The 17,343-nt window shown below is 39.5% G+C and overlaps 1 protein-coding gene across 6 annotated transcripts in view; it reads left to right on the top strand.

Annotated features, from left to right (window-relative positions):
* FERMT2 (FERM domain containing kindlin 2) overlaps window positions 1–17,343 on the top strand; it is a 95,967-nt gene that overhangs the window by 17,343 nt on the left and 61,281 nt on the right. For all 6 annotated transcript variants that reach the window (XM_055289338.2, XM_055289337.2, XM_055289339.2 and 3 more), the window contains exon 3: window positions 16,465–16,698. In XM_055289338.2, coding sequence (XP_055145313.1) covers window positions 16,465–16,698 — 234 coding nt within the window. The remainder of the gene's footprint in view (window positions 1–16,464; window positions 16,699–17,343) is intronic.

Here is a 17,343-nt window from a genome sequence, read left to right on the forward strand (position 1 = left end):
ATGGCTCACATTTTAGTTGCCACCATCTTTATCTTAACTTTATACATTAACTAAAATGTAACTGCATAAAGTACAAAACTTGCTAGCTAATTCTTCAGTCCACAAAGCACTATGTAAATAACAGAAGCCCATCATGAACAGTGACAAGTCATGTCACTTATTTCAGTCTATCTATGATTGGCCACTGTGCGTACAGTTCACACACAGAACAGAAGTGTTAGTGTTGCCTCTCTGTCCCCCATGAGAAACTCATGATGTTTCACAAAAATGGATAATTGAAAGAGTTGACCAACAAAGATAAAACTGCAATGAATTAACAAAAAGTGATCATGAAATACTAGAAGTGATAGTTGAATCAAATATAAATGGAGTTAAAGAAGAAATAGCTCACCATGGAAATGTGGATGCTTTCACCATTTGAAAGACTGTAGATATACAGCCAAAGGAATTTAGTGAAGGTAAACTTGCATACATAATACAAGTGGTATGACAAAAAGGATGAAGATGTCCCAGAGGAAGTGACACTAGCAAAAATTTTGCATACTGAAGGAGCTGGTCAGAGATATTTCATGATACTGAAAGAGCAAAGGACAAAATGTTTTAAGTTGATCCAGACTTAGAAAGGAGTGTGACAGCTTGCCAAGGCATAAAAGATTCTTGCTCCACGTCATAAGTTATATGAGGAGAAGACAAGCACTATTTAAGCTATTCTTGTTAAGTTTTCACAAAGAAATGTAACACTTCTCAATGTTTTTAATGTTTTAATTACAGTACACTAAATAAACACTAGTTTTGCAGTTTTTTCCATTTCCATATGTACATTTATAATCAACAGTAAGAGTTTTTAATGTTTGACATGAACTTTTGTCTTGGAATAATTATAATTTTTCAATTGATTATTAAGATTGCTTTACATGCTGCCTGTATATTATAAATATTTGTATATTACAAGTAGTAGTTTATAAATATTTATTGGTTCTGGTCTCTGCTTTTGAGACACAGGATAAATAAAATCAAATACTCTTAATCTAGTGGGGAAATTAGTTACATAAATGAATTATATCATTCAAAGTGCTAAGGTATACTTTGCTGCTTTGACAGGTGGGTCAGTGAAGATTCAGAGGTGGTAATATTTGAGCTGGTACTGGTGCATGATTTTGCCAGTTTGATAAAGGGGGAAAGGAAAAGGTGCCTATCAAGGAGATCTGAAACACCAGCTTGTTCCACAAACTAGGCCAGAACAAAAGCTGCATTTGGGTGTGGTAAGAGCTACTAGAAGAAGGCAATGTGGGACACAGATTTGTGGAACCTGTTAACGGATTATAAGATACTTCAGTAACAGACTTGGAAAGTTTTGGGGTTTTTTTCTTTTCTTTTTTTTTTTTTTTTTTTTTTTGAGACGGAGTTTTGCTCTTGTTGCCCAGGCTGGAGTGCAATGGCGTGATCTCGGCTCACCGCAACCTCCGCCTCCCGTGTTCAAGCAGTTCTCCTGCTTCAGCCTCCCAAGTAGCTGGGATTACAGGCATGTGCCACCATGCCCGGCTAATTTTGTATTTTTAGTAGAGATGGGGTTTCTCCATGTTGGTCAGGCTGGTCTCGAACTCCTGACCTCAGGTGATTCTGGGGGGGAGTCCCAAAGTGCTGGGATTACAAGCGTGAGCCACCGTGCCTGGCCCAGACTTGGAAAGTTTTTAAGTAGACAAATAAACTGATCAAGTTTGCATTTTAAGAGATAACTCTGGATAGTGTTGTAGAAAATAGTGTTATAGTAGTTCAGGGTAGAGATGTTGGGGACGTGAACTAAGGCAATGTAAAAGGAAAGGAAGGAACAAATTAACAGCTGCTTAAGGGATAGACTCTGTAATACTTGGATGGAAAGAAAAGCTGAGGGAGAGGAAAAAGTAAAATACAACTTGTAGAGATATATATTATCTAATTTCAAAGATATAAGGATTAGATTACTATAATGACTGTTCTGTGATCTTGGTGTAGGCCTTTCCTTTTGCTAGATGGGGTGGGGCAGAAGTGTAGGGAGGAAATATTTGCATGCTTCATCACCAGTGTTTTTTTTTTTGTTCGTTTGTTGTTTTACATTTTGTTGATGAATAATAACTCCATATGAGAGAATAAGATTCAGCAGAGTTCAAAAGTATATGTTAGGTATTCTTTTCCTGTTTTTCATGGTTGTGGAAACTCATAAAAACTTCAGCTAGGTCCTGGATGATAGTGTTGTAGATTGCGCTGTTGAGAATTCTGTTCCTCTGGAATACGGAGTAGTTCTAGAAGGGAGCGTTGTCCCTCTAGAAATAGATTAAGAGTAATTTAGGAATTCACTTCTGGTCTTTCTAGAATAATCTAATTACCAATGAACAGTCTTAAGGAAGAGAGGAATGACTCAGAAGTTATTCCAATTATTTTTGGACAGTAGAAGTCTTAATTTCTAGTATAAAACCAAAAGTGAGTACATTATTATTATTATTTTTCTTAATTGCTTCTTTGCATTCATAGCCATTTGTGTTCTTTGGTTGTTTCAAAATCGGTTTAATTTTGCATATTAGTATATGCATTCTTCAAGTAGTTATATGGCTGCTAACCATAACCTTTTTGAATTTTATTTTCTGTGGTTGCCATTATTAAATCAGTGAAAGACATGCATAATAAAAATATTCCTTTATTTAATAATCTCTTTGCCTCCTTGTGGATGTTCTGTCTGTCTTCTTTCTCCTAAATACCTATTTCCTATAAGAGAAGTGCAGGATAATCATCAGGATTTTACTGTGAAATGTAAATGAGTCCTAACATTAGTCTTTTGTCCTCATATTTAAATACCCAGACTTGCTTCTCTTCTGCGTAACTTTATCTTGGCTAATGGTGTGTTACTTAAGAGTGCCACCTCTGAAATCACACTCATCTGGAGTCAAATCCTAATTCCTACATATCCTAACTTTATGAACTTTGGCCAAGTTATGTAACTTCTCTGTCTTCATTTTCTCACCTATAAAACAAAGAGATTATAATAGTATTTACCTTTTAACTTTTTTTTTTTTTTTTTTTTTGAGATGGAGTCTCGCTCTGTCGCCTAAGCTGAAGTGCAGTGGCACGATCTGGGCTCACTGCAACCTCTGCCTCCCAGGTTCAGGTGATTCTCCTGCCTCAGCCTCCTGAGTAGCTGGGACTACAGGTGTGTGCTACCACACCCAGCTAATTTTTTGTATTTTTAGTAGAGACAGGGTTTCACCATGTTAGCCAGGATGGTCTCTATCTCCTGACCTGGTGATCCGCCCATTTTAGCCTCCCAGAGTTGCTGGGATTACAGGCGTGAGCGACCGCGCCCGCTCCTTTTAACATTTTTTGTGGGGATTAAATGAGAATGTGTGTTTTTTTTTTTTTTTTTTTTTTTTTTTTTTTTTTTTTTGAGACGGAGTCTCGCTCTGTCTCCCAGGCTGGAGTGCAGTGGCGCAATCTCGGCTCACTGTAAGCTCCGCCTCCCGGGTTCACGCCATTCTCCTGCCTCAGCCTCTCCAAGTAGCTGGGACTACAGGCGCCCGCCACCACGCCCGGCTAATTTTTTTGTATTTTTAGTAGAGACGGGGTTTCACCGTGGTCTCGATCTCCTGACCTCGTGATCCGCCTGCCTCGGCCTCCCAACGTGCTGGGATTACAAGCGTGAGCCATCGCGCCCGGCCTGAGAATGTGTTAAGTGCTTGGTACATACTAAATGCTCAGTAAACAAATCTTAGTGCTATTATTATCATCCATTTAATTATCAAGCTAGGAACTTTCTAGCTTCCCCTCTTCACCTTCCAGCTGTCCTCTCTCATCTGAGATCAGTGTCCTTGAGACCCATGATTCTAGCTTAGACAACTCCCTCATATTTGCCTCCTTCTCTTCACCTTCTGCCTTATGTCAGGCCCTGCTCTCTAGAATATTGCGGTAAATTTTCTGCCAGACTCTAATTTGTGCTTCATAATCAAATCAAAATTATGTTAATAAAACAATCTGAGAGCCTCCATTGTCTACAGGATGGTTTCTCTTAGCACATTTGAACTCCCACATCTTTTAAGACCCAGGTAAAAATGCCATGTTAACCTAATTAATCTTTAATGTTGGTTGCCTCTGTGACATTTCGTTCTTTTATCTTTTTAGCTCCTTTTACTTGTCTGTGTCTCTCACTTGGACTGTAAGTGCCACTGGGATGGTAATTCTTACTAATTTTTATATTCCGTTGCCCAACTTAGTGCCTGGCATATGATAGTTACTTGGAAAATATTTATTAATTCGTGCATTGATTATACACCTGAAGAGCCACACTCTTCATCCATTTGCCTCCTCTTTCCCTTTTTAAAGGTCTGAGTGACTAAAGAGATCAGAACAGGAGGGCACATCCTAAAAGCAGGATGCCCCATGATCCCCAACTCTAAAATTGAAAGAGAAGTTTGGGAGGAGAAAGACCTAAGGGGTCGAGAGTAAGGACAGTGTGTGATTGAATACTGAGATTAATGTCTAGTGTCCTTTACATTTCAATCAATATTAGGGATAATATTATAAACATCGTTTTTACAAACTTAAGCATTAATTTTACTTGTAGGCCCTGTCTTTACACATTATTGGCAATACAGTCTCAGTAGAAACATCAGAAGAGTTTCAGGCATTGGAAAGGAAAGCAAGTTAAAAACTCTTCTATTGTCATCGTTTAGCAGAGAAAAGAAACCCAACAAATTGCATCTGGGAAACTGGAAATAGGTTATTTCTTGGTATGCTGGGAAAGATGACTAGGGAGTAGCCAGGTGCCCTACAATTTGATATTCCTTAGGAAGCCATTGTCTCCCTCACAACTTGGCAGCAGCATTCCCTTTCTTACCCCATCCAATTCACTCTCTGCAGGTTCCATTGCTTGCAGTTTTTCTTACTTCTCAAGTTGAAACATTGACCATACATTCTGCAAAAGGCTTTATGATACAATTGGTAAGGTAGAGTGTTGCTAGTCATATAGGTCAGGTTATTTGTGGTTGGGTAACTTATTGTATGATTTGAAACCTAACTATTTATGTAGTGTTTTTCTGTGATGAGTCTGAATTCTCAGACTTACAAGTGGACTTTTGGAACATAAACACTTTGCACAATAGAGATTGTCTTGAGCAAAGAAATTTATTCTTTTTAGAAGATGTGAAAGAGAACAGGATGTCTGTTCAGTTTTATTTCCTTTTTCTAGGGGAATCTCTGCCACTCTTCTAGTTAGTATTGAAGTATATTTTAATTCTGAAGTTGAAGATAAAATGGATTCTTCAGACATACAATTTGTATTAGTAAATTATAATTTTACTAATTATAAATTAGTAAAACTTGTATTTACTTTTATTGATGGTTTAAAAATAAGTTTCTTGTTGAGATTGTTTTGAGTAATGAGAGATCTTTAAAATTTTCAAAATGAGGATTAATTCATTTGTTAAATATTTCTTGCCTGCCCAGCACTGTGCTAGGTGCTGAAAATATAATGGTGATCAAAATAGGCATTGCCTTTGTCTTCTTAGACAGTTTATAATCTATTAGGAAAAAAAGATAGCACCCTCCTCCCGCACCCACCAACAACAAACAAAATGAATATAAATTTTGGTCAGTGATATCACAGGATACTGAAATAGAACAGTATGGAGGGACATAGGACATTGGAGGGCTAGGGTAGCTAAAAAAGGCTTCTCTGAGAATATGGAATTAATGGTAAAATCTGGAAGATGAGAGAGAGTTAGACATTCCAGGAGTGGAGTAGCATGTACAAAGGCACTGAGGCAGGAAAGAACTTAGTTATATGATTCTTAGAGCTAAAAAAGGCCAGTGTGGCTGGAGCAAAGGAAGAGTAGCACATGATAAATTTGGAGGAGTAGATAGGCCGTATTGCGTGGGGCTTTGTAGACCTGATAAGGCATTTGGATTTTATTTAAGTGCAGTTAGAAGCAGTTGCAAAGGATTTTCAGCAGGGGAATGGCATGAAAGTGCTGAATGGATGACTCTGGCTGTTGTATGCAAAGTGCTGAATGGAATGAAGGAGACCAGTTAGGAGGCTGTGGCAGTAGTCAGTGCAAGAGATGATGGCAGCCTGAAATAGGGTGGTGCCAGTGGAGACTGGAGTGGAGATTTTTGGAAGTGGATTTGACAGTTTGCTGATAAATGTAAGGAATGACGGAAAGCGAAAATCAATGACTTTCAGATTCCTAGCTTGAGCAACTGGGTTGACGGTTGGTGCTAATTAGTATAATAAGAGTAGGGATAAGAAAAAAAGTTGGGTTACGTTTTAGATAAATTGAGTTATCTGTGGGACATCAAGAAGAGATGTGAGATGGGCAGTAGGGTGTATAGGCTGGCGGTCTGAGCAGAAGATTGGGCTGCTGACACCAGTGACGAAAGTAAGTGTCTTTTAAAGCCATGAGAATGGATGAGACACCTGGAGAGCCAATGTACGGAAAAAAGCACACGGTTCCTAGAAGATGGGAAGGGCAGCAGAGCATAGGAGGTGGGATTGGCTTTAGATAGAAGGGAAGAGACAGTTTTTCTATTAACACAAAGGCAGGAGGCCCATCTGGGTACAAATTTAAGAAGGCTTATAGATGGGTTGGCGTGAAGGTGAAAGAGTTTGAATCTGACGGCTTCTTTGTTTCCTGCAGTAGAATCCATGGTTGTCTATTGAGAAGGAGGAGGATTCTCAGAAGTGTGAGAAGTTCAAAATACAGTGGTAGACAGAAAAAACATAGTAGGATTCCCCAAGGGTGTCTTGGGCAGTCTGCCTGGCTGTGAAATGAAAGAGAGAAAAGTCCTCTAAGTTTAATAGATGAGCATCTAAGTGGTATAAGTAAATGGTATGAGCAAGTAGCCTGAAAAGCAGGAGAAGGACGTTTTCTGGTCTGCTGAGTCTGCATGGCTTGCTACGGTAGGTCAGAACCAGCTTCTTGAGTGGCTTTGCCACTAGCACACTGGGATTGTAGTGTTCTTTACCTCCAGTCAACTCTTGATTATGATAATAGTTATATCTCATTTGGGGCTCAAGAGGGTCCTAAAACAAAAGGAAACAGTACAGAGAATTACAGTATTAGCAGAGTACAAAAATACATATTTATCAGAAATAAGTCATGTGCCCAGAAAAGTTATCTGTACTTAGAAGTCACAATGACATGTTGCCTTAGCAAAGATTATCTAATGTAAACTTTGCTTCTAGTTTATGGACATGTGAGAATACTAAACAAATTTTGCATTTCTTTCCTGAATTAGTACTTTAAAAATATGCAACTAGAAATTTATGCTCCCTAAAAGTAATATTTTAACCTCCTCTTCATTCCAAACTCTAAGTTGCTTACTTATTTTTAAGATGTGGTTACTTAAGGTAAGAAAAAATAAGTTATTTGATCAACTTTTTTTTTTAAAGAATTACTTCATTTTTCTCTTTAGTCTGACAACATTATGGCATTAAATAAAGTCCAAGAGGTATTGGGCTTGATCCTTGTTTGGTCTCTGGTGATTTAGATGAGACAGAACTGAGTCTCCAGGAATCTGAATATTATCTCAAAAAGTTAGTAGCAGCCACTGTGCAAAGTTTGAAGGCCCAAGTCAGATCCAGGGCATGTCCATGGATGTGTGGTAAGGCATGGGCTCCAGCTCTCGTGCAGAAACAACAGGATTGGGATTTGATCAACTTTCTGTGCAACCCTGACCACCCAGAGTCAAGGGGTCCTCCCACCCAGCCTCCAGGTAGCTAGGACCATAGGCACAGGCCACCATGTCTGGATTTTTTTTTTTTTTTTTTTTATAGAGATGAGGTTTTGCCATGTTGCCCAGGCTGGCCTCGAACGCTTGGGCTCAAGCCACGCACCCACCTCAGCCTCCCAGAGTGTTGGGATTACAGGCGTGAGCCTGGCCAATAATTGCATCTTAGTAGCCTGTGTCAAAACAGTCAAGTAGGAATTGGTAATCTTATTAGGAAAACATTAAATAGGATGTTTTCAATAATGTCTCCTTTCTCTGCGCTCATGTTTTCTAGAGTGTAAGCGAGCTGGAATTGCATAAAGTGGGGCATAATATTTTCTCTAGCAAAAAACTTTGAAATATATATTTTTTTCTTTCTTTTTTTTTTGGTGACTCATGGAGTGGGAGAGCACTGTGATACCAAAAGCTGTTTGGTAGACTAAGCAATATTTACTCAGCTTCTAATGATGAGAAACCCAAGCCTTCTGTTCCTTAGAATATACAGATGTTCTATTTGTAAAGCAGGTGTGCGACCACTTCCTGAATTTGAGGAGCATTCTGTTACAGTTGAGGGAGTGTGCTTTTGTTGATTCAGTCAATGTTGTAGCAATTTGCAATGTTGATGATAGGAGTCTGAGTGTCTGTCAGATACTGTTATGTGCATGTGATATGGTGTGATGGGATCTGTTAAATAAGGGAGGGACACAGAAATAATTCTTTCCAGAATGCTGGCAAAATGTTTTGAAGAATTAACATATTTTACTAAAATTTGTTATAGAAGTTAGAATTTTGCTAGGTATAGTAAACTATAATCTAAGTAGTTCTTGACTTAAAAGAATTACTAAACAAGCCAAATTTATAAGTAAATCATAAAATCCCTTTTATTCCCCAGAGAAGGAAAACAAGTGTTGGCTTCATAGTAGTACAACTTTTTACCCCCCACCCCCCACCCCCGAGCCTTTCTGAGAAAGCTTGTATTTGTGATGGGTTACTTCTGAAAGTTTAAAATCGAAATTTAAAATGTAAGATACACCGAATAAAAGTTGGCCTGTACCTGGAGGATAACTGAAAATCATGACCTTGGAGAAATGGACTCTCAGAGCAAGTTTTTTTTTTTTTTTTTTTTTTGAGACAGAGTCTCGCTCTGTCACCCAGGCTGGAGTGCAGTGGCGCGATCTCGGCTCACTGCAAGCTCCGCCTCCCGGGTTCCCACCATTCTCCTGCCTCAGCCTCTCCGAGTAGCTGGGACTACAGGCGCCCGCCACCACGCCCGGCTAATTTTTTGCATTTTTAGTAGAGACGGGGTTTCACCGTGGTCTCGATCTCCTGACCTCGTGATCCGCCCGCCTCGGCCTCCCAAAGTGCTGGGATTACAAGCGTGAGCCACCACGCCCGGCCTCTCAGAGCAAGTTTTTAAGCGTAGTCTATGCCTTGAATGGTTTTATAATGCAGATGAATGAATCTACTCCGGTGATGTTTGCTAACTTCTGTCCAAGTGCCAGGCTAGTGTGTGTGTGTATGTGTGTGTGTGTGTGCACACGCGCGGGTTGCATTCAGTCATCTAATGTTTGAAATACCAAGCCTGCCATTCTGGAAAGCAGAAATGTTTACTTAGAACATAGCCCAGAGTCTAGATGAGAACGTGTAAGGGAGTTCCTGTGTGGAAAGTTTTCCAAAGCTTTAGTTTATGCAAATTCAGGGAATTTCAACAGTTATTTCCTTATGGATTTTGATGCCACACAGAAAACTAAACCACTACTTTAGTGATCCAGTAGTATTTTCATTTGCTTGCCGTTACTTACAAGTATTTGTAGATAACCATTTTCCTTTTAAAGTCATCATAATGTGTTCATGCTTCTACTCATTCTTTAGCTAGAGGAAAACTTAAGTATGTGTTGATGTCTGAAATCTGTTCTGCACATAGTGGGTTTTTCAAATTACAGTTGCATAGTCTGTTATGATTTAACTTGCCACTTTAGAGACAAGCTGTGCTATAATACACTAGATAACTAAGTGCTTTCAAGAGTTACTGCATCTGTGCCGGGCGCGGTGGCTCACGCCTGTAATCCCAGCACTTTGGGAGGCCAAGGCGGGTGGATCACTTGAGGTCAGGAATTCAAGACCAGCCTGGCCAACATAGTGAAACCCCGCCTCTACTAAAAATACAAAAATTAGCCGGACTGGGTGTGGTGGTGCCTGTCTGCTGTAGTCCCAGCTACTCCAGAGGCTGACGCAGGAGAATCACTTGAACCCAGGAAGTGGAGGTTGCAGTGAGCTGAGATCATACCACTGCTCTCCAGCCTGGGCGACAGAGCAAGACTCTATCTCAAATGAAAAAAGAGTTACTGCATCAAGATAAACTACTTCATACACACACCTATATACACAATTTGTGCAGTTAAGTGCTTTTTTTTTTTTTTTTGGTGACAGAGTCTTGCTGTGTTGCCCAGGCTGGAGTGCAATGGCACAATCTTGGCTCACTGCAACCTCTGCCTCCTGGGTGCGAGCCATTCTCCTGCCTCAGCCTTCCCAAGTAGCTGGGATTGCAGGTGTGCACCAACAGGCCCAGCTAATTTTTGTATTTTTAGTAGAGATGGGGTTTCACAATATTGGCCAGGCTGGTCTCAAACTCCAACTTCTGACCTCAAGTGATTTGCCCACCTTGGCCTCCCAACATACTGGGATTACAGGCGTGAGCCACTGCTCCTGGCGTTTAAGTGCGTTTTGAAGTGCAGTTAGTTTTTATGCTTGCCTGGGCAAATGCTTCTCAGTTGGTTCTAAGTAGTTCTTGACTTAAAAGAATTACTAAACAAGCCAAATTTATAAGTAAATCATAAGTTAGTTTTTATGCTTGCCTGGGCAAATGCTTCATCATTTTTCTCAGGATTTTCATCAGTGTATAAAATTTGTTTTTGCTACTAATGAATAGAATAGGTATGTTCTTGTGATATTCTGAGCAGAGCCAATTGTGTGACTTGATGTGGAGATACTGTTAATTTCAAAATAAGATAGGTAGTGTAATATAAAGCCAGCACCAAAGAAAGCTAATTTTCTAGAAGTTGGGAAAACATTGCTTTGCCTGTTTGAGAGGGCTCAGTCAGGTCTTTAGAAAGTTTTGAAGTGATACTCTGCTGAAGGGCAAATTAGTGAATGATAATTAAATAATTATAAATGATCTGAAATATGAAATCATTTCAGCCACTTTTAAAATAATGCTGTAATAGCTTTCCCTTTTAAAAAATGAAGCTAAAAATACTCCTTGGGTCTGCTATTTCCTTTCTATCTATCTAACAGCTATTATTCTATCTATTGATCGCTGTTATTCTCCTCACTGCGGTAAAATATCCAGGAAAAGTTTTCTGTATTTCTTATTTGTACTTCCTCACCTCCCAACCATTATAACTGAAATAGTTGTCATTTCCACTTTCACATTGACTTCTTGCACACTCTCTTGCAAGAGTGAACTCTTGCATACCCCCATCACCACACTTCTTCAAAATTATCAGTCGATTTTTAAACAAATGACTCCTACTTAAAACCATTTCCTAGGCCCACAGAGATTCTGATATATTTGGTTTGAGAGACGTCACCAAGATGGTGGAGTATCTGCCCATAAAAAAATACAGACAGCTGTTCGCAAACCAAAATAGCCCTAGTTTAGGGTGGGGCCAGGCATCAGTATTTTTTAAAAGCTGCTCAGATGATTCTAATGCCAATCAGGCAGAAAACTACTGCTCTAGGGCCCTATCTCATACATAGTAACACCTAAACCATGCACTGTGACCTACAAGGCTCCTGCCTGGCTCTGTGATGCCACCTCCTACTGATCTCCATTTCCTCTCCTCTAGCCACCTTGGTCTCCCTCAATGATGCTGGAACTTTGTTTTGTTCATCATCATATCTCTAGCACTAGAACAGTGCCTTCTTGCACACAGTACATTTTCAACAGGTATTTGTTGAATTCACGAATTCAACACGTCTGATGTTCTTATTCTGTAGTAATGATTACTCTGCAAGTAATGCTGACTAGGTTGGTAGTGTGTTGAGTCTTCAGGAATGCTACTGAAAAGCCCAGTATTTGAACGTAAGTCACAAGCCCCCACAGTCCAGCTTATCCATCTTATAACACTGTCTTCTACTTCGCTGTCAGAACACCTACTTTTCTGTTTTTATCTTTTGCCATGAGTGGTATTGATATTTCTGATTTTTTTCTAGTCTCCTATTTCTGCTTTTATTTTGTGTATTTATTTTTCTATATTGTTACTCATCCACTAGTTTTTCTGGGTAAAAAAGACTCGTTTTAGCAGCGTTGCCAGTCAGTAAGAGAGCTTATTTTTTTTCTGTGGTTAAACAGACCACTCATAGGATGTACAGTATGTAATCTTTGGATCCTATCCCCTTCTCTTGCTGGTTGCAGGTTGATAGCTCCTTTGATTAGAAACTGAGGTGGAATTCATGGGGGAGGGTCAGGTTTTAAAGGGAAGAATGAGTATCAGGAAAGATACATGTTTCTGAGGTCACAGTTGGAAGCCTAACTGATGGAAAATTGAGATTTTATTGTACCATTATCTAAGTGCAAGATAACACTGCTTACAGCAGGGGCCTGCAAAGTTTTCTTTTCTTTTCTTTCTTTTTTCTTCAGTATAGATAGTAGATATTTTGGGCTTTTGGGATTTGTGGGCCATGCAGTCTGTGTCCCAATAACTGTAGTCTAATGTTGTGGTGCGGAAGTAGTCATAGACTACTGTGAACAGAGTAGTGTGGCTGTGTTTCATAAAACTGTTTATGGGCATTGAAATTTGAACTTTATATAAAGTTATGTAAAATACTGTTCTTTGGATTTCCCCCCCTCCCATCCCCGCCCCCCGCCACACCAGTTAAAAATACAGTCAGGAGCCATGTAACAGTGTTTCAGTCAACTACAGCAGACCATTTATACAACTGTGGTCCCATAAGATTAATAATACCTTATTTTTACTATACCTTTTCTATGCTTAGCTACACAAATATTTATCACTGTGTTACAGTTGCCTGCAGCATTCAGTACAGTAACATATGTACAGGTTTGTATCCTAGGATCAAGAGGTCATACCATATAGCCTAGGTGTGTAGTAGGCTATACTGTCTAGGTTTGTGAATACGTTCGTTGATGTTCACACAACAGTGAACTTGCCTAACATCACATTTCTCAGATCTTATCCCCCTTGTTAAGTGACTCATGACTGTACAAAAACTATTCTTAGCTAGTGAGCCATAAGAAGGCAGAAGGCAGGATTTGTTCCTTGGGCATTCATAGTTTGCTAACCTCCAGCTTCACATTTATGTAGTTTTGACTTGGAAAGTCGAGTTCTTGACCAGTAGTCCTTTTCATACCTCACATTATAAAAACTCTTTAGATTTTGTGGTTGGTGGCACATTACCTCTTTATTAGTGCCATATGTAGATTTTGTCCCCAAAAGCTCCTTATCACGTTGGTGTCTTTGCCCTCTATGTTTTAGCACCTACTCCTGGGCCACATTGTTTGAGCCTGTCTTTTATTATGTCTTAGCAGCATTGCTTCTGCCCTGCTTCTACAGTAAAACAGCTGTTTTTTTTTTTTAATTTAATAAACATTCCTTTCAGGCTGTAACAGGTGCTATGGAGGCCCCCCTCTTTCACTACAGTTCACCTGCACTCCTGGTGGGCAGATCCCCAACATGCTGACAAGCTCTTTTCCTTAGGTGCAGGGATCTCTGAGCTTTCTCTGCCTGAGTGCAGGGCAGCCAGCCCCATGCTGGCAGCCAAGAAGTGTTAAGAGTTTTTAACGTAATGGCCCCAGGAGTAACCCTTAACAAGAAAGTGGAGAGATACCTCATCTTTCTCCTCTGGGAGAGTTCTGAGGCATGCCCTGAAGGACTGAACTGCAGGTGCTCACAGCAGTGAGGAACCTCCAGTTGGCTTTTCTCCCCATCTCACTTTCACTGATCCCCTCAAGTGTGCTGATTTCCTTCCCACAAATAAGCTGCTTGCACCCAAGTTCTTAGGTCAGGGATGGCTTCTGGAGGAACCCACGTGACATGTGCTGGTGAACTCATAGTGCTCTTACAGCTCTTTTCCTCCTTTCCTCCCCCACTGGGAGTTTATGACAGAGCTTCCTTAGTGGGTGACATTGACACTAGACGTGGGAAAGAAAGTATTACGGGTTGAATATTCCTTATCTGAAAGCTTGAGACCAGAGTGTTTCTGATCTTGAATTTTGAAATATTTGTATTTGTACTTACCAGTTGAGCATTCCTAATCCAAAAATCTGAAATCTGAAATGTTCCAAAGTCTAAAACTTTTTCTCCTCCCAGTTTCTGAGCATTTCGGATTTCAGAGTTTCACATTAGGGAGGCTCAACCTGTATACACTACCTACTGATCATTCAGTTCAGCTCAACAGTAACTCTACTTGGTTACCAGCATTCTTTGCAGGTTATCTTTTTCTGCCCTTAGTTTTCTCTTCCTGGAAAGAAAAGTAATATGTGATCAGTTATCTAACCTTGGTTGTCTTCTATAAGGTAGATCAGAATTTTCTGTTTCCAAAAGTTAGTTGGCAAATTCTGTGCTAGAAAGTAGGGTGTAGGGTACTATATACAATTAAGTATCGCTATTAAGCAAGTAGTTATAAAATAGCAGTTACATGCATTCTTTTGCCAAACTTCAAATAACATGATTGGCAGGACTTTGCCAAAACCACAGATGTTGAAATTTCAAAATGATAATACGATCACAAGTAGCTGTAGCCGTAATTCTCCCATTAAAATACTTACTGATTAAAATAGGTTTTTAATGTCTGGAGAATTGAAAGTCTTTTTCTACCTGTGGCATATTTCTTCCATAATGAGAACTTCAGTTGTATCAAGTAAATTTCACCATTGTAGAAGGTGTTTCAGCCATATAATCAATGTGGAAATTTGATTTTTTATTTAGGGATAGACTAGTTATGTGTGTGTGTGTGTGTGTGTGTGTGTGTTTCAAGTTCTAGATTAATACATACTTTTAAATGTCTTAAAGTTGATAAACTCTTTTTAAAGGTATGACTATATTAAAATGAGCTTTATCTCAGAAGCATGATAGTTTTAATTTTTATTTGCAAAAAGTTATTCACTGTTTTTTTTTTTTTTTCTTGAGGTAGGGTCTCACTCTGTCACCCAGGCTGGAGTACGGTGGTGCAATCACAGCTCACTGCAGCCTTGATCTACCTCCCAGGTTCAGGCAATCTTCCCACCTCAGCCACCTGAGTAGCGGGGACTACAGGCACATGTACCATGCCCAGCTAATTTTTTGTAGAGATGGGATTTCACCACATTGTCCAGGCTGGTCTTGAATTCCTGGGCTCAAGCGATCTGCCCGCCTCAGCCTCCCAAAGTTCTGAGATTATAGGCATGAGCCACTGTGCCCAGCATTCACATGTTTTTCCTTCCCCTGGAAGTTGTTGTTTTCCTTGAGACAGAGTCTTGCTCCCTTGCCCAGGCTGAAATGTAGTTTCACATCACAACTCACTGCAACCTTGACCTTCTGGGCTCAAGTGATCCTCCTACCTCAGCATCCTGAGTAGCTGGGACTACAGGCACATGCCATCATGCCTGGCTAATTAAAAAAAAAAAAAATTTTGTGGAGATGGGACTTTACCATGTTGCCCTGGCTGGTCTCGAACTCATGGGCTCAAGCGATCCTCCAGCCTCAGCCTCCCAAAGTTCTGGGATTACAGGCATGAGCCACCACGCTGGGCCTGTTCTTTTTGTGTGTGTTTTGTTTTTTGAAACATCACTTTCCCTTTTATTGGCACTTAGTAAGTTTAACATACAGTTGATCCCAAAAGTCTTTACTTTGATTGCGGCTTTAAAAACCAACTTCCTATCCTAGTCATAAGTAAATAAATAACTAGTTGAAGTTGGATTTTACTGCTACAAGTTTATTGTTACGACCTGCCTTATCTGGGGGTAGCTAAATCTTGTGTAAATTACATTCTTTTCTTTATTTGGTTTCATTTAGTTGCATAAGGCTGTTAAATAGTTGAACAGATATTAATGTTTCCTGTTATACTTGTACCAAAATGTGCTCAGTGAAAAATGTTGGGCAGCGTGACTTTAGATCCATTTTCGGGGATCTATTTGGGAGAGCATATGTGGCCAGAATGTAGTTTTTTTTTTTTTTTTTTTTTTTAGAGCTTTCTCTTAAGTTATAGTGTTTCTCATGGGTGTTTTCTCTGTTCCTCCTCTTCACCTAGGATATTGGTTTCTGTTCACTTTGGTTCTCCATCTTTTCACCACCCCTTATTCACCTTGACACATTTCTGCAACCACAGTCTGTTCAGTTTCTCATCAGAATATTATTGTCCATTCCTATAGGACGAGTTCCAAGCCCACCAACTGCTTCTCTTTATTAATCCTTCCTATTCTAGCCCTCAGGATTCTGTTTTCTGAGAACAAGAGAGTACTTTCTCTGTCATCCATGTGTCCCATTTTGTAGTTGACTCAAACATTCTTAGTTGCCCTACATATTCTGCCTCAGCTGCCTTGTGTACTGGCTTTTCAGGACAGAGCGTGTTTTCTCAGCTGTTAATGTTTCTTTTGTACCTATCACATAACAGTAACTTAATAGTTAATTAATTATTTCTGTTAAATACCCAATTATCTAGTTTTCTGCTTTTAATTTCTCAAAGTCACCTTGGTGATTTTTAAGCGATTTGTTTATTGTTTGTTTTTTGTAGATGTAAAAAAAGATTGGTCTGACCATGCTCTCTGGTGGGAAAAGAAGAGAACTTGGCTTCTGAAGACACATTGGACCTTAGATAAGTATGGTATTCAGGCAGATGCTAAGCTTCAGTTCACCCCTCAGCACAAACTGCTCCGCCTGCAGCTTCCCAACATGAAGTATGTGAAGGTGAAAGTGAATTTCTCTGATAGAGTCTTCAAAGCTGTTTCTGACATCTGTAAGACTTTTAGTAAGTATTATATAAATTCTTCTTAAAATACGAGTTATGCGATGTACATATGACTGATGACTGACATAGCTTATCCCAAGGGATGGGGCATGGGCTGAACTATCTATGTATATATGTATGTGTGTGAAATTTCTACTTCATTAAAGTTTTTTATTAAGATAAATGCTGGGTTAAGGTGGAACAGGAAGAACCTAATAGAGATTCTTTCCTTACTAGAATTGTATCTGATATTTGTTATTTAATACTTTATTTTTACGGAGAGGGTAAAGGAACAGGCACTATTTTCAGGGGAACATACACGGCTTTGCAATGTTTCCTTCACATAAGTCACTATTTGATTTTAGTGATTCAGGCAGATTGTGTCACTTCCTCCATTGAAGGCCTGACACAGCTCCTAAGGAAATGACTATGAGTGTTGTCTTCCTTCACCAGTCTACAATTTGAACATCCCTGTAGTATTTCTATTTATGCATTCTGAAATGAGATGTGGGTTACTTTGGCTGACCCAGTTATGTCATATGACAGGAAGTATTCAACCATCTGAGAAAATGTGAGCTGCTGTCACTACACTAGTGTAGAACTCTGCTGTATTTTTTCCTATTTGAGAAATTCTTGGTTAAAGATACATTTAGTGACTTCTCATAT

This window comes from Symphalangus syndactylus, chromosome 8 (genome assembly GCF_028878055.3).
Source record: "Symphalangus syndactylus isolate Jambi chromosome 8, NHGRI_mSymSyn1-v2.1_pri, whole genome shotgun sequence".
In the NCBI taxonomy this organism is placed as follows: Eukaryota; Metazoa; Chordata; class Mammalia; order Primates; family Hylobatidae; genus Symphalangus; species Symphalangus syndactylus.